Below are 23,002 nucleotides of genomic sequence, written 5' to 3' on the forward strand. Positions count from 1 at the left end.
ATGTCACAAAGGAAAACTAGAAAAAAACCTTCCTTCAGGCAATAACAGTTGAAAAAAATTTTTTTTCCCTTTGCGACACTGGAATACAAGATTTTGGTCAAAGCGAGGAGGAACTCGGTTTAGCATCCTGGGACTTTCTGGTTCTGTTCACTTGGATGGCAGATGACCATGAAAAACAACTTGCATGTGGTTACCTGTGTATGAGATCTATACAGAGCGCCTAGTGTGTGCCAGAGACTCACTTCAGTGCAAGGGGTAGGTAACCAGTGAGCAAGCCAACAAAGCCTTTCCCGTCCAGAGCCGTCATTGTAATGTCAGACAGACAGACAATAAGCAAATGTGGTTTGTGGTGGTGATTGGTTCTATAAAGAGAAATAGAGACAACTAGGAGACTAGGGTGTGATGGGTGGGTGGGGTCGGGGGGTTGGCTAATTTTGATAGGGAGGCCAGGGATGGCCTTGCTAATATGGGGACACCTGAACACAGAGCCTGAGAAATACAGGTATGTGGGGAAATGTCCAGGGGAGACAGGACAGGAAGTGCCAAGGTCTGAGATGGGACTGAGCTTTGCACATTCTGGGGTCAGCAAGGGGGCATGATGAAGTGGGGTGCTAGAGATGAAATTAGAGGGGTGCCAGGGGCCAGATCAGGACTTCGGGTTTTGTTGTGAGTAACATGGAAAATCATGGAAGGGTTTTGAGCAGGAGACTGATCTAATCTGACTTACATAAAAACAGAAACCCCAAACCTCTGGCCCAAGCAATTAATTTCCCTTGGTTTTCAGGTCAATACCCAGAGGCCGGGACTGGTACTTGGTGCTCCTTGATAGAATATGTGGTTAATATGCCCACTCTTCCAAGGTGAACTCAATCTCAGATAGTGTAGACATCTCAAGGGCAAGAGTCACAAAAGGGCAGCTAGAAGGATGACAACTAAACAGGAGAAATAATGTGTAAAAGAGAGGAGGGCAGGCAGGGAGGGGACTGGGAGCGATTGCTCTCATGTATTACACCCTTGAGGAGGCAGTTACTGCTGAAGGCACTTGATGAAAACTGACAATATTAAATGATTGTGGCATTCAGATGGCAAAATTATGCTTCAGATCTCCTGATTCTCTTGAATGAGCTTGTCTGATTTAAAGCTAAGCTCTTCATGTACCTAGGCCAAATTTTCAATTGTTTCTCTAAATTCCCAATAAATCCCTTACTTTTTTACTCTGAAATATTTTCCTGAACTCTATCTTTCTCTCTCTGTTAAGCTTTTTTAGAGAGTGGTTTCATCCCTCCATTTCCAGAGGTCAGAAATGACCCTATTACAAACTTGGATTTCTGGCTGGCGCCCTCCCGCCCCCTGCTTACCTCTCTGTCCAGAAAGCTGTCACAGGAGCATTTTGGGCGAGATCAGTTTACCAATAAGCACTGCCAGGGCTGGATACATAGCAAGTACTCAGTAAGTGCTTGATAGGTGAATGAATGAAGGAGTAAATGAATGAGTGAAAGAATCAGAGAATTGAAAAGGCTACAAGTACTGGGAAAAGAGCGTTTGTATAACATGCTTAAAAGTACTCACTGGAGATTTCTTAATTACCAGGATATCTTTGTGAAGACCTTGCATCTCAACTAATTTTAGTCCACAGGCTTTCTTGCATAGCTCCTTGAATAATCATATGTACCTAGAATCTAAGTGAGAGATTCCTCTTGAAAATCAATATAGTTCGAATCCCTGATGAGACAGCTTTCTAGGTGACATAGAAAGCAGCCATCTCCCCTGACTGCTGTCTGTCTCTTGCATGTCTTTCTTTTGCGTGTCCCTTTGGTTCATTGTCCTCAGATCATTTATTTGTTCCCTTCTAAGGAGCCAATTTAATTGAGTTCAAGAAATATTAATTGTTCTTGAGTACCACACCCTGTGCCAAAGGAAAAAAAAATTCTATAAACATTCCCACTGAAAGATATCCTCCAATTTTGGAAAATTCTCCAAAAGCTTTATGCATTTGATATTAAAGATATCTCAGCAGAAACTGAAACCATGATTTCATTCTGTGAGGTACACTGAGATAATTAGAGCCACTGCCTCTTATTATCTTCACCACTGTCATTCAAGTCGATGAAGAAATGCAGCTTTCTACATGCCATTTGCTGCCTCCTGGCTACATCCACAAAGATGTCCACTCCCACCCATTTTGTTTTCCTCCTGAAGATGCAAGTAAAATTTAGGCACAGAATGAAAAACATTGTATTGTTCAAAGTCTTTGAGAGAACAAACATTAAAAATAATTTGGGGAGGGGCAGCAAAGCCTATAAAATTGAAATCTGGGAAATAGGGCAAAAGAGAAAATGCAAAATATGGGACCCTTTGCAGAGGGTAAAGAGGGGCAGTGGCTGCACCACAAGAGTGTGCTTCTGTAACCTAGGTGTGTGGGAGAGGGATCCAAGTTATAATCAATAGACTCTAAGCAGAAAAGTTTATTAGAAAATATATCAAGGTGTTCAAGAGGGCCAGGAAGTTAGTCTGGGTTGCTGTCCAGCCAAGAACGCCATATAAATATATGACCCACTGCACCCTCTGCTGGGCACACACACTGCAGCTTGCACCGTTGATTTGGACCCTGAATGCTGCCCTGTGTCCCTCCTGACCCCTGAGCCCAGAGGCTTCTGCTGCCACTCGTCCAGAAAGTGGGTTCCATTATGGTGCCTGCTTAATTAAAGGTGGTGGGGTAACCGGTATCCCCTCCCACTTCCACCCATTGGTCCCTTTATTCTGACTTTAGAAGGAGCATCACCTGTTGGTCGCTGGTTCATAGCACACCTTGCATCCTGTAGAGAGGCATCTCACCCCTTCAATGAATTCTCTCTCTGTGGGTACAATAACTGGGTGTTAATAGGCTGTTCCACCATCCCAGAAGGCCTTTTGTTTCAGCTGATGGGGTGCATGGTAAGAATAGAAATCCTATGAGCATAGTTCTATTGTTTCACACAGCACTGTAACTGAACTCTGGTGAGAAGCATTGTTACATGGAAATAAAGGACAGTGAATAAGGCAATTGGGTCCATGAAAGGTGCTGCTGGCCTGCAGAACCCAAATCCAGAAAGAGTAGTTATTATAGTGAGGAGCAATTATTGCTCTCTCCACGAGGGATGAGTCTCCACTATAATTCCCCTCCTGGATGTAGTATTACAGCAAGTCTCAGGGTTGGTCACTGCTGCTGAAAATTAATCAGCTTGGGTGAGGAGAAGTCTTTGTTGGGCCAATGCATTATCTCTATTTCTCTAACCATGGCCACTTTGTCCCTGAGGCCGCTGAGCAAGGGCGCCTGGGATAAGGGGAAGGCACAGGGCAGGCAATCTCCCACATGCGTACTTAGACCTCCTCCATGGTGGGAACTCTTGACCATTCTAGTGGGACAAAATATTCTCCCATATTTTGGGGGCGTGTTCTGCGATGTCCATTCAACATCTCTTCCCCAAACCTTTCATGTAGCCGACTGTCCTTTCAGGCTGGTAACTGCTTCCAGGAAATGGTAAGCACCTGCCTCTCAGGCCAGCTCTCCTTCCAGGCCAAGTGTACGGTGTGGACCACTCCCAGTTCTGCTCCCTGGGACGGTCTGCTTTCCCCACTGTTCCTTGGCCCCGAATGGGGCTGAAATGAAAAGTTAAATTCCAGCAGGTGCCAGCTAAACTTGCAGAGCCATCCGTACAGCAGATTTGACTTTTTCCCTCCTTGGCCAACTGCTCATTGGGAATTCCCCAGGGGGCCATGGTCATGAGGGAGGGTGGCAGCTGCTGCAGGCAGGAGGCACATCGCAGGATAAGGTGCTGACGGCTCCTGCAGCTCACAAGGACCCTCAGCCACGCGGAGCTCAGTGCTGACATATAGTGCTTCCACCTGAGGAGGGCGTGCTGCTGCTGGGCTGGGCCCACTGAGCTTTTCGCTTGGTGTCTCAAACCACTCATAGCTCATGATGGGCAGTTCAGGTCACACGGTCACCTAGTGTCTTGTGGTCAAGCCCTCAGTAGCAAGCCCCAGTAGCAGGCGAAGAGTTATTTCCAAAAGGAGAATAATGACATGCTTATGAGAGCTGGGCTTTGCTCCAAAGGCTAAGATGCTGCAGCTGTTCTTCCTCCATCAGGACTTGCTGCAGGCTGCACATCGCGTCCACGGTCAGCCACAGACACTCTGAGTGCCATTCGGTCTGGGTCAGAAGGGCAAACATGCAGAGCTGCTTACAGTGGGTCTGGACCAGCTGGCAAGCCCTGTGTTGCCCAGGCCTCCATTAAAGTAAATGAGTTGGAGCAGCAAACCCAAAGGTGACATAGGTTGCCTTCAGATGCCAGCGTTCCATCAAGCATCTGTGCCTCTTTCTTCCTGGTGGCACTAATAGCTGCAGTTTCTATAAAGATATGGTGTTGCTTTTGGCCATTTTGGTAGCAAGGGGGGGATTCTAAGAGGATGTGACCTTGGCCATCCAAGCATAGACAAACTTACTCCATGGGTCAGAGGCTGCTGTGGGGATTCTCTAATTGCTGAGGGGATCTATTGCTACTTAGATTCAGAAACTGGTGGAAATGATCACACAATTTTTCACCGAAAAAACTGAAGCAGTCAGAAGAGAACTTCCCCCGTCGGCCTCCACCACATCTGCCTACCTTCCAGCATCCGCTCCCACTTACGATCTGTTCTCCTACAACGCGTTTCTGGAAGGGACATTAATACAAATATTACCGCCAAGTAGGGGATGATGTCATTATAATCTGGAAACTAGGTGGGTTCATAAGTGATGTTTTCCACCAACACGTTAGTATTTCGTGCAGCTGAGTGTGAAGGACACCGGGGGACTCAGCTGAGTGAGCTGCAGGAGAATAAGTTGCTTTGCATGATGCCCGTCACTGTACCTTCTTCTTCTCGGTCCAGTTTGGCCACAGGTTCTGTCTAGGAAGTGCTTTTTGTGTAACTCTGCAGCCTCGACCCTTCATGCTATCAAATTCTATCAAGCTGCCTTTGCCCTTTACTTGCAATGACGAAATCCTTTATGTACTGATGTATTTATGTATTAGAAACATAACTGTTTTTAAAACTATGTTGTTTTTGTTAGCGCGCAGGCTGCCAAGTTAGATAGGTTTGGAATGGCAGCCCCAACCTTATTTTTTCCATAAATTGTTATTTTTAGTGCATAAATTTGAGAATGAAAAAATGTTCAGGAGCACATTTATCATGTTATTGCAGAAATGCCTGTATGCTGCCTTGTCACTCGTAACCATGGAGAAATTATTCATGCTCTTCTCGAAAGCTAATTTCTCCACATGCGGACTGCACTCATCCCCCTATTCGAGGATGCTGTTCCAGCATTTATCCTCTTTTCCCTACTTCATCAGTTTTTCATCTTTCCTAGAACATTTTCTTCAACGTAAAAAAAAAAAATGCTGCTACTTGTCCCATCTTAAAAAAAAGACAAATCATTCTTTTGATTCCACATCCCCTTCCAACCTACTACCTCCATTCTTTTTAGGAAAACTAGTTGAAAGAGTTGTCTATATGCACTGCTTCCAGCTCTTTGCCTATTTTTTCTTCAACTCAATCCAGTCCTGTTTGGCTGTTTCCACTCCACCAAAACTCCCATCGTCACACTCACTGATGGCCTCCTCATTACTAAACTCAGTATCAGTTCAGTCCTTATTTTACTGGGCTGGTTAGCAGCATTTAAAAGTTGATCCCTCTCTCCTCTATGCCCTTCGTTCACTTGCCTTCCGGGCAACCGTTGTTTTCCTCCTGCCTCCCACGTTCCCTTGCAGGCTCCTCCTCGTCTCCAGACCTCTTCCAGTTAAGAAACAAAGGGCTCAGCCCAGCTCCGCTCCCTTCCGCTCCTGCACTCAGTTCTTTGGTGACCCCACCCACTCTCATGGCACCTACATGCTGAAAATTCCTGAATTTATGTCTCCAGGGCAGGCTTTTTTTTTTTTTTAACAGCAGACTCATATATTCAATTGTTTACTCAACTTCTCTTGGTATAGTGCACATCTCATAATTAGCAAGTCTAAAACTGAACTTCTGACATCTCCCACCCAGCCTGCCCCTCCTGCAGCCTTTCCCCTCTCATTTGCTGGGAACGCCATTGTTCCAAGTGCTCAGCCAAAATCTTGCAGTCATCCCTGTCTCCTCTCCATCTGTTACACCACACACACAGCACACACATCCGCAGATCCTGCTGGCTCTGCTCTGAAAATATATCCAGAGTCTCGGTGCCTCTTACCACCTCTGTTGCTACCACCCTGGGGCAATCTACCATTTCTCTTGCCAGGATTATGGCAAAAACCTCCCAACTGGTCTTTCTACTTCCAGCCTTGTCCCCCTACAATCAATTCACATTACAGCGGTCACAGGGATCCCGTAAAATGCATGTTTGATTGCTACCTGTTCAAAACTCTCCAGTGGCTCCGAGTGCAAGGCAAAGTCCTCATAACAGTCTTCAAGTCCTCCTATACTCTAACCTGCCATCACCACCTGCCTCTCACTTCGTCTTTATCCGCATTCTCCTGCTCGCTCACTCTACTCCAGCCATGTCTGACTCTTGGTGTTCCTCAAACACCTCAGACACTCTCTTGCCTCAGGGCGTTTGCATGTGGCTGTTCCATCTACCTGGAACACTCTTCCATGTTCTTTAAATATTTGCTCAAAACTCATATTCTCAGTGAGACCTGACCTATTTAAAAACATAAAACACGTCTGCCCCCATCGTCCTGTACTCCCCAATCACTTTACTCTGCTTTCCTCCCCCACCCCATCAGTTATCACCTTCCAACCTATCAAATACATCACTTATTACCTCTATTGTTTCTTATCTGTTTCTCCCACTAGACTGAGGACAAGGATCTTTGTTTGCTTTACTGATGTGATCCAAGGGCCTAGAACAGTGCATTGGCAGATAGTAGGTATGCAATAATTATTTGTCATATGAATATGTGATAGGCTCAGGTCCCACTGAGCTTACTGTAAGGTGCTCTCGGGTTAAAAGTTCACTTATCACCTGTACCCCACTAGCCTCGCTCTGACCAGTGGACTGTGATATTGAGCCTAGGTTACATTCTTCACCACAGCTGGAAAACACGTTTTCTGCTTCTACTTTACAGAGGTGGGATTCACAAGGTGCGAAATTCCCCAAATATGGGAAGGTTGTTCGAATGCTACTAAAGCAACCAAGAAGCTAATAAGCACTGCTTAGGCTACTGAAAAAAAAAATATTTTCATCAATTTCGTGTATCTTCTTCTCAAGCAATGAACACGAGGAATACACTTAACTTAAATAAGAATGTAGTGACAATTTACTAATGCTTTGAGAAGAAAGCAAAGTTTATTTTCTACCATGTTGGAGGATATTGGCTAAATTCATATCATTTTTATTCCATTGATGTTTTACATAATATAAGACATATAACATATAAAATGTACTGTAAATAAATTTATTATTCCAATGGAGAAGAAAATTTCAGGTTCAAAAAAATCAAGTTTAATATCAAAAGAAGTAACATAAAAGTTTCTTCATTAAAAAAATCTGATAGTTAAAATATTATCAAGCTTAAAAAAATATTACCAACCTTGTGATGATTGTGATATACTTTGTAAACCTCTGAAAATTCATTTTTGTTTTGATTTTGAAGCTTCTGCTCAGAAACACTGCAGGTAGAGCAGAACTTTTCATATTCTGACAGAGTGCAAAGGTTAAGCATACTTTAAATAGTTATTAATTGTTGTCAGAAACATCAATCCCTTTAGAGTCTAAAGCAAACTCTTATTTACTAAAAACCTGCATCCAGCAGCCACGCCTCCTGTCGTCAGGGGAATTTGTCTGCTTGGAATTCTATGGGACTGCCTAGATCCGAAAGACAACCACATCTGTTGCTGTGGAGCTGCCATCGTAGGACTTGAACCTGGCTTACGGTATCTAGCCTGCTATAGTCCGGAAGCGTGCGACTTCTTATATTTGTATATGAATGCATCTGTTTTCCCCAGGCTCACTTTGTAGCATTCCATCGGCACCAAGGAGCCAAATGGTGGCATTTTGTCTAAGCATTCTTGGTTACTGGATTCCAACGAAGATGACACTGTCTTTGATATGCCAGGGTTTTCTTCGGGAGACAAGCACTTTTCAATTCCAAGTTCATCCGTGTGGCTGCCTTTGGGATTGACAGGGATGCTGCTCCCTTCACAATCTTTAAGGTGCCTGTGGTGGGCTTCGCTAAGCAACAACACGACGGTCCCGCCAACATGGAGCACTCTGACAAAAAATGATAATTGGTATGAGTATTTTTCCCTCTTTTTAGACAACAAACAATCCCACTTTATTTAAAATATTTGATGTTTTTAATTGGAAGTTTAATGTTATCTATTTAAATACAAGGGTTTTGATAATTAGGTAGTATCTTCCACAATGCATATTCATTATAGTAATTATGGAATCGCTAGTACAAATCTGCTTTAATTATCTATTTTTACTCTACTTAAAAGGCAAGCCTCCGAGTAATTTGTAATCACATTCTAATAAATGATTGTACGAGGGAAAAGACAGATGAAAGAGCCTAAAGAATCAGCATGTGCTGAAGACGGCCGGCTGGTGGCAGAAGAAAGCCAGCAGTAAGGAGTGAGAACAGGGACAGAGGAGTGGCAACAGTGAAGAGCAGAAGAAGAAGGGAGGCCTCGAACCGTCAGCTTGTTGAGGACAGCACGTTCTCAGTCACTGGACCAAAGTGTATCGCACTTATGTGGAAAGGTAACGAGTGCGACACAGGCCTCTGAGCGGCCAAGGAGATTACCGAGCAGTGGGAGGGCGGCAAGTGAGGAGTTCCAGTGTGACAGATGCCATGAAGGCAGGTATGATGTGCTGAGGGAGCACATCAGGTGGGTCCCCAACCTGCACTGTAGTTAAAGGACACGCAGGAGCTAGGCCGCGTGATAAGTGGGGGCTGGAGCAAGGGAGAGTGTTGGAGGCCGAGAAAGCATCGGAGTTGGGCATACGGATGAATCAGAGGGCGGGGCAGGAGGACAGAGGAAGGGCTCTGTTTGGATGCCGTGTGCGAGGAACACAACCTGGGGGTAATGAGAAAAGCCAGGGCTTGGGGTTGAGATTTTGGAGTTCTCAATAGTAAACAGGAGACTAAAGCCGTAATGGTGGATAAGATCGTCCGGAGTGGCAGTGCACAGTGAAAAGAGAAAAAGGGCCGAGGAACAGAGGCTGACCACTGAAGGCAGGATAAAGGAAGAGGCCATGACACACACTCCTAGGAGAAAACCCAGACAGTAGTGATGTCATGGAAGCCAGCGGAGCACGGTTACAAGAAGGAAATGGTGTCAACAGTGTCAACACTACAGGACTGGAGGGAGGGGGATGCTAAGGGGTCAGTAATGAACGTGAGGGCAGCGATCTCAGGGAAGGGCAGGAGCCAACACTGGTCTGCAGGAATCGGGGGGGGGGGGCTGCAAGGTGAGCAAGCAGAGAGGTCCAGTGTAGACGGTTCTTTCAAGAAGTTCGGTTGTACAGGTGAGGAAACAGGGTGACAGCTAGAGAACCACGAGTTAAAAGGACGGCCCCCATGCCCAGCAAAGATGTCAGGAGCTTACAGAGCTTTTCCTCATGAGGACCACTGGCAAACCTACACCAGTCTATCTCCAAATGACGTATCTACTTCATTTTCCGTCCTCAGATCCTGTCCACACTATTGCAACCATCTCCTGACAGGTGGTTCTCCATTCTCGTCGCCCCTCCCACTCTCCCTTCCCAGGTTCCACACAGAAAACAAATGTAAATCCCTGCTAACACTCTTTTCCACTCTACTTCAAATAAACGCTCCACTCCCCGTGATCTGACCCTCGCCTGCCTTTCCCCCTTCACCGCCTGCCGGCTCCCTGTGCACACTACGGTCTGACACTCACCTTCCTTCAGTTGTTCAAAGTCGGCCAGCTGCTTCTGGTTTTAGAACATCTGGCCTCGCTGTGCACTCTGCATGTAATTCACTCCTGTGTGCTTCCTCATCATTCAGGCCCCAGAATTCAAACACTACCTCCTTGGAGAGGCCTCCCTGACTAAGGTAGCCACTGCTTCTCTCTCAGTCACTCTTTGGCAAAATATCCTGTCTTATTTCCTTCATGTTATCAATCACGACCTGAGATTATCCTGTTTATTAAGGATCTGTCTTCCCATCCTGGAACGCAAGCCCCACAGGGAGGGACATTATCCCATTCACAGCTACATCCCCAGGGCTTAGGACAGTGAGTGGCACATGCAAGGCCTCCAGCTCCAAAAGCGCCTGGGGAAGGGATGAGTGAATCCCGAAAGAAAGAGGAGATGAATAGTCTGCAGATAAGAATGGGAAGAGGGCAGAATATAATCCCTGAAGCGGCAGGAACCAGAGGATAAATCCTGGCTACAAGAGAGAAATCTCTTCTGAGGGGGGAGTGAGTGGGATGAGGACAGATGTGGCTATATATGATGGGACAGAAATAAGAAAACATACAAATATCTCTAAACACAGAATAAAATATAATTAAAATAATAAACGACATACAACTTTTTATCTGCCATATTAACAAAAATAAAAACACTGCCATGCTCAGGATGGCAAGATTTTGAGAAAATGAGTACTTCTGAGATGGAAATTGGTACAATGTTTTTGGGACAGCAGTTTAGCAATAATGTACTGAACATATGAAATGTGCATAACCTTTGACCAGCAAATAGGTCTTCTCCCTTCTAGGAAATTATCCTAAGACAATATTACAGTAAAAATAGTAGCAGCAGAATAATAGTGACAATGATGATGCTGATAGCTAATATTTGTCAAGCACTTACTATGTACCAGGCACTGTTTTTACTTTGTCTTATGTATCATGTAATCCTCAGAATTATCCTTTCAAGTGTGTCCTCTTAGCATTATTATTTTGCAGATGAAAAAACCCAGGCACTAAGGTTTTGAGTAACTTAGTCATAGTAAGTTTGAACACTAATAAGTTTGAACACTAGTGCAGCAGGAGGTATTATTTCTTGTAAAAACAAAAACAAAAACGATTCTGTAGTGAATAAGTTGGGGAAACTCTGTATTAAACAGCATAACAAGATTTCTCTTTTGCATGTGAACCTTTATGACTAAGGGCTGATGATGCAAATAGTCCCAGATTACTTTACTTTGGAATTCATTAGGTCTTAACTTTCTACCACCAATCTCTGTTCCCAGCAGTCGGGTGTATTCGTTGTCCCTTGAAAATATTTTTTGAAGTACGTGTATTTACTCAAGAAATACTTCTTGAACATCTATATGTATAAAACATGGTATGGTCTCCTTTTTTATTCTTTCTGAATTTCCAACTTTCACTGAAACCTTGCTTCTTTCATAAATCCACCTCAAGCCTCTTGGGCACACAGGGACTTCTTCCTTCAAGGTGAGTGAGTTGAATTTCTAATTTTGCTCATATGTTTTCCATGGTTATATTTGAGAGGAAAGCTCCAATATTATACTTCTCTCAATTCCTTACAACGCTCTATATTCCTAAAATGGTTACTACTGAAATGAATTAAAGGAGGAAATAATTGAGATCAGAGTGCAGAGCTCATGCTACCAGAGCAATCATTTGTCTGACGATCTTTAATTCTGATTGCATGTTCTTTCCCGAAGAGTTTAGTTCTGTATTACATACAGGACCAACTATTTCTTCCCTGTTATAAACAGGTTTACTGACTTCTTGTATTTTTTCTTATTTTTAGTAACACAATTCCTCCTCCCTTCCGTTTTGTGTGTGTGTGTGTGTGTGTGTGTGTGTGTGTGTGTGTGTACACTGGAGTCTTAAACTATTGGTAAACCTCCGGGAGAAAAGTTATGTAACTTGATATATCTGTATATGTCCCCAACTACTTCCCCAAATGATTTGAAGTGGTTTACACCAAAAAACCAAGTGAAGAGCTAACAGTTACCGAGCACTTTCTAGGTGCCTACTACTGCTCTAAGCAATTTAAATCCACTGAATCCTCAGGACAGTGCTATGAGGTAGGCACTGTTATTTACTGATGAGGCACAAAGTGGCTAAGCGACGTGCCTCATGACTGAAGAACTACTAGTAATAGAACCTAAATTAGAACGCAGGTAACCGGCATCAAAGCCTGTATGTACTCTTCGCCACTGTATCATGCTATATCGCCTCAAACCAGAAAGTCAAAAGTCAAACTATAAAGGCTGTGGGCAGGTAGCAAGCATGTCTGATCACAGAAGTTCCTTATGTCTAAATATAGGTATACACTTTCAACTGATCCTACTGAGGCATTTGAATTATGTGGCAAATCTTGACTGTCTTCATGACTCTTTAGTAAATATTTAAATTTACTGCCACAGTGTGAGGCCAGACATATCTGTTACTGTCTTATTTTCTATGACTTAGAATAAGAACCAAAACCAGCCCTGAGAAAGTCAGGCTGGTGCAATTTTACTAGAGCTGAAAAGACCGTCTACTCAAAATAATGCCCTCCACTAGCTTATAATGTCTAAAATAGGCAGCTTTAAATTGTCAATTAGGTTAAGCCATTATTTCTGGAAAGTTTCAGGTTAAATGTAAGTCACGGCTCACTCATATCAGTGAGTTGGCTTAATACTATAGCTGGTGACTTACTTACTTAGGTGCAAAGGTTGTGCTTATTAACCCCAGCTGCACAACGCAATCACCTTGAGAGCAGTTAAGGAATACTGACGCCCAGGTTCTACTCCGGACCAATTAAATCAAGCCTTGATCCAGGGACAGGGGGAGAATGGGCATCAGTGTTTTTCCAAAGCTCCTGAAATGATTTTCATATGAAGTCAGGGTTGCAATATCTGCTCACAGGGAATGTGCTGTCAGACAGAAGGGATACCAGGGGATGTCTGAAGGATGGGTGCTGCCCAGAAGGAAAGCTCAGGCAACTTATCAAGAGCTAGGTGACTTTGTAACAGGGGAAGCTGCTTAGAAATAGGATCATCCCAAAAGAAGTGAGGGGCACTCAGATGGCAAGAAGGAGGTGAGATGGCTCTTAGTGGAGCTCAGACTTCACGTCAAGCTTTAATTCTCCTTAGAGAAGGTCAGCCTTGACTTTGACTCTGAATTTTCTCCATTCAAAACACATGGCTCATTGTTTTAACTGGTGACATCATTTATATACAGGCTCTTGAACATTTGTGTTGTCTTGTTCTATCAAATGCTTAGCTGAGGGAATTTAATAGGAATTGATTTCTTATTCATGTCCTTTCATTCCTCTATGCATTCTAGGCTCTCTGCTTTATCAACTTAAATGACCAGAAAAATATACATTCAGGCCTCACTGTCTGAACCTCTCAAAGAAGTACTTTCACTGAAGTATACTCCCTGAGGTCGACCTTAGGGAGTATAATAAACCATAACATGAATAACACTTCAGCATTTTCATTTCACATTCAACAAGGAAGGTGCTGTCCAGTCCATGTTACTGAATGTTCGTTATGTGAATTCTGTTTTGTTGCTTAGTAGCTTTGTGATCTTGAGAAAGTTAATCTTTCTGGGTACCAGTTTCCCATCTGTAAAGTGTGGGACACATAGGAGGCACGGTTTTTGTGAGGACTGGAAGTATGTGAATTACCTGGCTCAGAGACTATTTCAGATATTCAAATTTCAGGCAATAATAAAAAATTAATATTTTTTTCTGGATGAAACATAGTGTAAGATGATATGGAATAACTATTTCAATTATAAATTTCTAATTTAAAACCTTAGAAAATTAAAGACACAAAAGCTCTGGGAAATTACAAAATACAATCAAATCTTAACTGAAGAGCTATAGATGTATTTTGGTTAAATGCCCAATAGCTCAAAATTATGGAAATAAATTCAACACCTTACCTTTCCATTTCTTGTAAAATGCTTCTGATGTCCTTTCCTAACTTAAACTTTTTCCCAAATGGAATGTCAGAAATAATAACATCGACACTTTCTGAAGGCAAAGGCAATTCTGAAATACAGAAATCAGAGAGTCCTACTCAATAAGTTCAAATATTTACAACCTAAATAGGAGGAAACTGAAGTATACAGGGTTATTTTTACATATTAAATAAAATTCAGGGTTGCTAATATCGCTTCTAAGAAGCTACAAGTTCCTGAAAGGCTTTCAGAACCACTGAAGATAAATGGAACAGTTATTATACTCTGTTCTCTGAAAATTGGTTTTTCAGGTATGATAAAATATGACATAAGTTATGCAGAATTTTAAGTTAACCAGAAAATTCAACTCTCTAAACATATTACATGAAAAGAAAATTGCCAGAGCTAAGGAGAAATACATTAAGTTGTCTAGAAAAACCTTTTACAAAATTATATTCTGTAACTTTCATTTCCCTTTTCAGTTATATATAAAATTTTGCATGTGTAGATTTGTTTCTAAGGGAGATGAACCATAGCTTTCACTGAATTTTTAAAAGGGACCCAAAACATTAAGAACATCTACTTAAGTCCTGATACTAGAGAAGAGCCTAAACAATCAATAATCAACACAACAAATATTATCACTAAATAAAATTAAACAGTGTTTGATTACAAAACTTACATTTTTCTCATCCTTACATTTTCTTCTCAGAAATTAGGTTGTCATAAGGTGGGAATTACGGGTTATCTCATAAGGTGATCATACACCCAATCTTAACGTCCCTATTTTCTGAGTATACTTTTCCTTTCTACTTATTTTACTTCCCATTCATTCTTATGTACGTAAGAAAACTTGGAATTGAAAATGAGCAAAATTAATTTAGAAGAGTAGTCATTTGATTTAAATAAAAAGTTCATGCTTCACAGAGTGATATTTAAATGAATTTTCTTCATGCATGTCATAAATTGTTGGCTTTGGGCTCAGTTTCCTTAAAATAACTACTATGTTTTGAAGTGAATACTAGATGCTTCTATAGAGATTTGTTTCGTTTGGTCAGTGACATCACCATGGCCCTTGTTGTGGATGGTAAATGTCAACATTTTACTCAAGATGTGTTCATCACCAGCTTTCTTGAGAAATGGAAACTCAGTACAGCAGATCCTCAAATAAATTCATTTCATTCAATATTGTTTTAATGTTGATGAGATGCCAGAGGGACTTAACTCTTATTTACATTAGTTAGCCTGTGGTAAAACTAGTTTCATTACACACTGTGTCACTGCAGTTCCAAGAACTATCGACGACATTAAAGACTTACTGTACTTAACTTTTTCATTAAATATACACTTTTAAAAAGGTATTGCTGCTGAGTTTGTTACAGAAGTGTTAACAAATAATAAAAAAGTATTTATATTATACAGTAAGTGGTAAAGCCATTATAGCAACAACACTCAACTCTCTATGGTAAACTTCTTATCCCCTATTTTCCTATACACATTTTACATATGCCTAACTCATCATTTCCCACATTTCCTTCTGGTTCCCCAGATGGGCAGCGTGGCAGCTTCATGAATCTTGCAGAATAAGGCATGGGCCACAGGACACCTGGCCAGAACAGCATGGGCCGGGCAGGCAGAGGCAGGCTGGGTATCAGAGGAAAATTCACACTAACAGGAAAGAAAATATAACCAGCCATTATGGGTGTACTAAAAACAGCATGCCTTTCTCTTACAAAGGTAGAAATGAATGACACCGGAGAACAAAAAACAATTGTTGCCAATAATTTTGTTATAACTCTTTCACTGAAGAAATGTATGACAGGCTATAGAATGTCTAATTGGAAGGAGTGAAAACATCCCCCCCTTTTTTATCTGACTATAATTTGTCATTTTAATTAACCACACGTTTTTTGCTCAAATCTGTATATATTATACCTCTCTACTTTATACTAAGAAAAATATATCTGTAGATTAAAAAAAAAAAAGAAAAAGCCTAACCAATGACTAATAATTTCCTAAGATAGCCTGTAACATAGTATTATTTGGTTCTAAATTTTCATGATGATTAAAATTTAGGAATAAATACATGCAATTTCTGCATGTGAAAGAGTCATCTCCTTTTATACCACTAGAGGGTTATAAAATAAAATGTAACTCAAAAAGTAGAAACAATAAAGTCATTAAAGCACACAAAGAGAATGAAGGCAGTGATTATGCAGAGACATAAATCATGATGAAAGTACTACTAACTTCCTAGAGAAATCAGGCTTACAGAGGTCTTTAATTCATGCTGTGTGTCAGGCTCTGTACTCTTATGTGCTTATGTGATAATTCCTCACTACGGCCCTAGGAAGAAGGTATCATCTTCCTATTATAGATGAGAAAATACAGAGAGGTCCAGTATTTTGCTGAAGGCCATACAGTGAAGAATTTATACTTGGTCTGTTTGACTCTGAAGTCCATGCCTGCTCGCTCTCACTACAGTAAAAGGTGTGATACTCTCACACTCTTCATGTTCAACAAGGGACTCATGGGTTTCAACATTCTAAATTATATTTATGATGAAAGCTTTTGAAGGTAAAACCAAATAAGTGAAGAAAACAAACACTTGTATCTAGCTATAATGTTTACCTCTAATGTAGAGATACACAATGAAGGGCTAATTATTAAGTAGCTGATATTGGCTCCTATGTACACAAGATATAGAGTCCCCTCTACAGTGAAATTTAATAGCAAAAGGTTATGATAATGAAACAATTTAAAATAGATGTTTTATTCTTTTCTCAGAAAGTTATCCTGAAAACAATTAAATCACAAAAGAAAAATCTACAAATGACATAAGGTGAAAAATGTTTTATTTCTCTAGTAATTAAAGAGAGGTCAATTTAAAAAGCTATCCAATTTGTGAAGAGTTTTAAAAATTATAATAAAATGAGAATATCGAGTCTCAACAAAGGTTTAGGGTGCGCTAACAGCTGGCTATGGCTGGTCTGGCATGACCTAGTATAAGGGCGAATGTCCAGTGCTCTGCCTTCCCCATTCCTAGGGGTGCCCCCACCTCCTGTGCTGTGGTCCCATCCCTTCTTGGGGGCTGTGAGTGTATCAGGGGAACAATTCTCTCTCCTTTTTATTTGATCATTCTCTTTAGTATGCAAACTTGTACTTTAAAAAAAAAAAGTAAATTCTAATTTCTATCCTCAAAAGAATCCCTGCTTGATCCTGAATCTTCCCACTTTCTGGGTTGCTGGCCCATTTCTTTGCTCTCCTTACCAAACTGCTCATGAGAGTGATGTAAACCGGCCTGGTTAAGCTATCTCCTCCCGTCCTCTCTGGGACCCACGCACGCTGGCCTTTGCTCTTGCTGCCCCAAGGAAACCAGCCTTGACGTCTGCAACCGCCAAGGCCTCATTTTACGTCAGCAATTGGCAGCATTTGACACAGCTGATCATTCTCTCTTCCTTGGGTTTTCTCTTTTATTCTCTTACATCACTGGCTGATCCTTTACTAGAGCCTCCCCTTCCAGAGCTCTAAGCATCTCATTCCCAGGGCTCTTTCTCTTCTCTATTTATACTCATTCCCTAGGTGGTCTCATGGCTTTCAGTGCTCTCTTTACTGGTGATGCCCAACCTTTCCCCTAAACTCTGGATTCGTATACTGAGCTCCCAATTTGACATCTTTTCCATGTGAAACTTAACTGGTCCAAAACTCTAACTTGCGCTCCCTGCAGTTTTTCCCAGCTCAGTAAATGGCAACTCCATCCTCTAGCTGCTCAAGCCAGAACGTTTACGAGTAGAGGGTCACTCTTTCTCTCACACCCCACATTCGATCCAACAACAAACACTGCCAGCTTTCCCTTCTAAAAGACACATACCTGACCTCTTCTTAACAGCTCCGTGAATACCACTGTGGTCCAAGCCACAGTCATTTCTTACCTGGATTACTGCACTGGCCTTGTCACTAGTCTCTTCATTTCCATCCTTACCCTATCGCAGTCTATTTTTAACACTGCAGTTAGAGTGAGTTTTTTTCAAAAATTAGGATTTATTTGGCTACCTGGTGCCATAGAGATTATTTTATTTTTAAAGCAACCCACTTTTTTTTTTTAAATGATTGAGCATTTTTGCTTGTTTTTAAAGTGGAATCTTATGGAAAATACCCCTGACATGAAAACAGACGCAAGTGGAGTTGGTGGTGCGGCACAGGTGTGATGGGCAAGTGCTTCCTTCCTCGAGCCCCTGAGGTGCTCTGGACTTTGGAAAGGGTTTCAAAAACAACTGCTCCGGAACCACTGATGAAGCCATTGCAGTTTTCTTGAAGGTCCTCCAAAAATAGCATTTAAAGAGAAACTAGAGTTCACGAAAGCTTGATTTCAGTCTAATCACGCCTCAGTTTCCTCTAGTAATTTCTGTCTTATGCATAGAGTCCCATTAAAAACCTTGACAGAGGGCCGGCCAAGTGGCGCGATGGTTAAGAACTGGCTTGGGACACCAGAGGGCCCCGGTTCGGATCCCACATATGAGGGCCAGTGACACTGCCCTCCACAGCTAAGATGCTGAACAACAGCTCGACTTGGAGCTGGGCTGCCGTGAGTCGCCGGCGACGGCGTAGGCTGCAGCCCCTGTGGCAGTGGGTTGCCATGGGCTACCATGTGTCGCCAGCAGCTGCAGTGAACGGCCGTCCAGAAGCCAGCGACTGATCTGCCTCGCCCGGGAAGAGCGCAATGATGGTGCCCACTTGGGCCAGTGAAGCAATGTCCTCCACAACTAGATAGAACAAAAGGACTGCAACTTGTCTGTTCCCTTTCCCCCAATTCCCCAGCACTGTTCCCATCCCCCCAATTAAAAAAAAAATCTTTAAAAAAAAAAATTTAAGAAAACCAACCAACCAAACAAACAAACAAAAACCTTGACAGAAAGGCTGAAAAAATAGCCATGGGCAGCAAACAACTATGTGATCTCAATCAACAGTATGGCTTCGGGGCTGCTTTATTATGCTTTTACACAAAAATTATCCTAATATTTTCTTATTGATATTCATCTCTGCTCCTTTTCCACCACAATAAACTTCTTTAAGACAATATTTTGTTCCTCCAGATTACAGGTTTAATACTGGGACCTACCTACTTACCTATTCATACAGTGAGAATATAATTTTTTTAGCTGGCATGAAATATGCTCATTTTTAAGGTAGAAAGGTATACTAAGGGAAAGGGAAAGAAATAAGGGGTGCAAGGCTTTCTCTAAAATAGTGTAAATACCATGGGTCTTACAGAAATATTATTTTGACTGGACTCACAGACATGATTCCTGGTCAAGTTTGTTACTGCTTATTCTCCATCAGTAGACAGGGGTTAGTGGCTCCCTCTATCACAGGGTGACCGTCTGTCTTGGTTTGTCCCAGATTTTCCCAGTTTTAGTGTTGAAAGTACTGGTTCAACAAACTGGGATGGTTGGTTATGTCACTCCTACATATCGTAGGAATACTGTCCACTGTGCAGCAAGGGGAAGATAATTCAAAACGATGCATACAGTTTATCTGAAAGAAATCCAGAGTTGTTCCATAATAATTATTATTATTCTGTTCTTTTTATTTTATTTTTTATATTTTTAGCTGAGCCATCCTGCCACCTGTTGGCAGCTCAGCAGTAGCTCAGCTCGGGCCGAGGATTGAACCGGCGACCCTGTTGCTCAGAGCTCGCACTCTTGAGCAAGCTCTTAACCAACTGAGCCACTCGGCCAGCCTTGTTCTCTTTATTTTATCCCTATATTAAATGACCCCTGGTTATGATATGAGAAATGGTTCAGACACAACAAACACATCGTGAAAAGGCACGCTTTTACTTAAATGCTTAGAACACTATGTAAATGTCCCCAATTATGAATCTTTTGAAAAGTAAAAATGTAACAATTATATATGTTGGAAGTAAACTGAGTATTAGGCCCACAGATACATAACAGGGTATAAACAATTCAACATTTATATATGGAAAGTGAGTCATGTTTTTTATTATGATTCTAATTTTTTTACATATGTTTTCCCCAAATGTTTGCATTTTTAATATCTTACCTATTACAGAGACTTTCAGTAACTCAATCTTATCCTTAAGGCCTGCAGCTGTCAGATTGTCATATGCACCTAGTAACTGTGAGGCACTGACATCAGCACCCACATAATACACATCCTATGAGGAAAGAAATTCATATTTTAAGTATAAATAAAACTATCAAATATTTTATGTAGTTAAGAAAACTTACTTGCATTTTTTCAAATGATGAAAATAAAATTAAGAGATTGCTAATTCAGGTTAAAACAAATTTACAGTAGTTCTTTAAAATGCTATGCAATAGCAAACATTTAAAAGCTTTTGTTAAAATTTTAAAAATCTATTAATATTTTACAATTGCAAATGTCTAAAGAATTTGGGGATCAGCATAATCTGTTATGCCTAATTATTGATTGGAATTACTCATATTTTCCTAAATTTATCATAGTATTTTAATTAACACAGCAATTTAATTAACCCTTTATAATCCATTTTAGCAATAGTAAATACAGACTCATACAATTGAAAATAATAATCCCCAAAGACAATCTACTTGTAAATAATCGGTAAGTGAATATACATGTACCAATTAAAGTAAATACATTGCTTAGTTTACCAAAGTTTAAAACTTACTGGCCATTCTTTAGCAGCTTCCAAAAGTATGGTTCCGAATCCACACATTGGATCTAAAACAAACATACCAGCCTATAGGCAGAAATATTGATTCAGTGTTATTGTCTATCATAACAGGTATGATCATAGAAACCTAAAACTTGAGGGATCAATATTTCAAGAGTAAAGGTGCCTTTTTACACTGTATTAGGAATTTCAGGTAGTCAGGTCCTAAGGTGAGTGTACGCTTGGCATGTTGAAAGATTAGGAAGGAGGCCGGTGTGGCCAAAGCACAGTGAGTGAGAGGCAGAATGTGGTGGTTCCCTGAGAGAGGTGGCCAGGCGGTTCCAGCAGGATGGGCAGGGTCACGCTGCACATAGTAACAGTCTCCAAGTCCTAGGGGGTTGTACCACCACAGAATCTCGTGCTACATGCGCACAGCAGGGCACCTGGGGCTTTTGCTCCTTACCCTGGAAGCCAAAGTGATGGAGTGCTCACCAGCTGGAAGCACTGCCATCACTGCGGCATGACAAATTATGCACTGGCTCTTAAAGGTGCCACCTGGAAATGACACACATCATGTCTACCAACATTGAACTGGCTAAAGCAATTTCAAGGGGCCAGGAAAGTGTAATTCTACTAGCACCTGGGAAGAGAACAGGAAATTTGGAGAAAAAAACAAATCACTCCCACTCTAGGGGCCACATTGTGTCAGATCTGGTAGGTACTGTAAAGATTCTAGTTCTATTCTGAAGGACGGGAAGCTATCGGAGGGTTTTGCAGAGGAGAAACTCTGTTGAGACTAGGATAAAAGGGTAAGAGTATTGGCAGGGAGGCTAGTTAGGGGATCCAGGCAGAGGTGATGGTGGCCTGATTTAAGAGTGGGACTGGTGGAAGTGGTGCAAAGTGGTTGGATTCTGGGTATATTTTAAAGGTTTCCAACAGGAAGGGTTGGATATGGAATGTTAAAAGAATAACAACAGTCTGAAATGACTCAAGTTTGCAAGATGAGCAACCAGAAGCACAGTTGCCTGTTACTGAGATGAAAGAGCCAGGAGAAGCTTCAAAGGGGACAAGTGTACAGTTATGGACATGCTAATTTTGAGATCTCTCTTGGACCAAGTACAGATGCCAAGTGAGTTGTTAAACATATGAGTCTGGAGTTCAGAGGAGAGGCTCAGGGTACGGATATAAATTTGGGAGCAGTCAGTGTTAGTCAGTGTACAAATGGTATTTAAAACCTCAGAACTAGACGAGTCATCCAGGAAGTGAGAGAAGTGAAAAAAGAAGAAAGTCTCTGGGTTGGACCTTGGCGATCACTGAAGTATAGACGTTTGGTAGATGACGATTCAGCAATGCAAACTGAGAGCAGCACATGCTGATGGAGGAGGAGAACCTAGCGTGGTGCTGCTAAAACAAAGTGGAAAAAAACGTTCCAACAAGGAGAGTGACGAGTTTCAAAGTGCTAATAGGTTAAGTAAGATGAGCAGCTTTAGTGGGGTATCGGGGTGAAAGCCTGATGGAAGTGGAAGCAAGGGGTAATGGGAAGAAAAGTAGAGATAGCAGCTATGAACAACTGGTTTTAAGGGTTTTTCTGCAAAAGAACATAGAGAAAGGGGGTGGTAGCGAAAGGAGCCTGTGGGTTCAGGAGGTTATTTTTTTTTTAAGTTGCAAGATATTGCAGCAAGTATACATGCTGATGAGAGAAACGTCCTTTTCAAACCTGGCAAGAGGGACTGGAATCCAGTACCCAAGGAATGGAGTGAAACAAGGACAGTCACTTATTGTAATGACGATAAAGCAAAGCATGTAGGCACAGATTCTAAGACATTGGTAGATTTTGTGAGGAGAACATGTTGAAGTTCTCTTCTGATTTCAATACTTAAGTCAAACAAAAAGCAAGGGAGTTAAAAATGTGGGCAAGGAAACAACTGTAATGATAGAACATCAAATCCGAGCTGTGAGGGAGGGACGCGCACAGGTGGTGAGTCATGGACGGTGGCAGGGTCAAATGGTTGGAGCTCCCAAGGAGCGACAGGATTGTGTCAGGGTGCTAGAGGGTGTAAACGGGAGAGAGAAGGGGGTTAAGAGCAAGAGTCTTGACACTGATATTGTTGGGAGGTACACCCTTCTGGGTAGGATAAGGTCTAGGATGCGACTAAGGCAGATCATCAGAGGTAAGGAAGCCAAGACACTTAGAGGTCATATTACAGAGCAGATATTGAGATCATACAGAATTACGATAGGAAACATAGCTAGTACTCTTACAGGAATGACAGGAAGAGGTCTGTACATGACTGGGATAATCTGATGGCATGTGCTTCATAGGCACTGAGAGGTTTTGAGCAAAAGGAACAATGAGGCACAAGCAGGACGCCCACCCCACCTCCAGGCCCAGTGGGCCCTTGTCACGTGTACAGAGGAAGCAGAGTGCATGGTGGATGGTCAGGT

At 41.9% G+C, this 23,002-nt stretch overlaps 1 protein-coding gene across 3 annotated transcripts in view; it reads right to left on the minus strand.

The window, feature by feature from the left end:
• Nucleotides 1-7,438: 7,438 nt before the first annotated feature.
• THUMPD2 (THUMP domain 2 tRNA and snRNA guanosine methyltransferase) overlaps nucleotides 7,439-23,002 on the minus strand; it is a 33,981-nt gene continuing 18,417 nt past the window's right edge. For all 3 annotated transcript variants that reach the window (XM_019647844.1, XM_019647842.1, XM_019647843.1), the window contains exons 7-10: nucleotides 20,573-20,644; nucleotides 19,963-20,077; nucleotides 13,879-13,987; nucleotides 7,439-8,269 (exon numbers count right to left, since the gene is read on the minus strand). In XM_019647844.1, the coding sequence (XP_019503389.1) occupies nucleotides 7,945-8,269; nucleotides 13,879-13,987; nucleotides 19,963-20,077; nucleotides 20,573-20,644 (621 nt within the window). In that variant the 3' untranslated portion in view covers nucleotides 7,439-7,944. The remainder of the gene's footprint in view (nucleotides 8,270-13,878; nucleotides 13,988-19,962; nucleotides 20,078-20,572; nucleotides 20,645-23,002) is intronic.

Source organism: Hipposideros armiger, unplaced genomic scaffold, assembly GCF_001890085.2.
Source record: "Hipposideros armiger isolate ML-2016 unplaced genomic scaffold, ASM189008v1 scaffold_116, whole genome shotgun sequence".
Taxonomy (NCBI): Eukaryota; Metazoa; Chordata; class Mammalia; order Chiroptera; family Hipposideridae; genus Hipposideros; species Hipposideros armiger.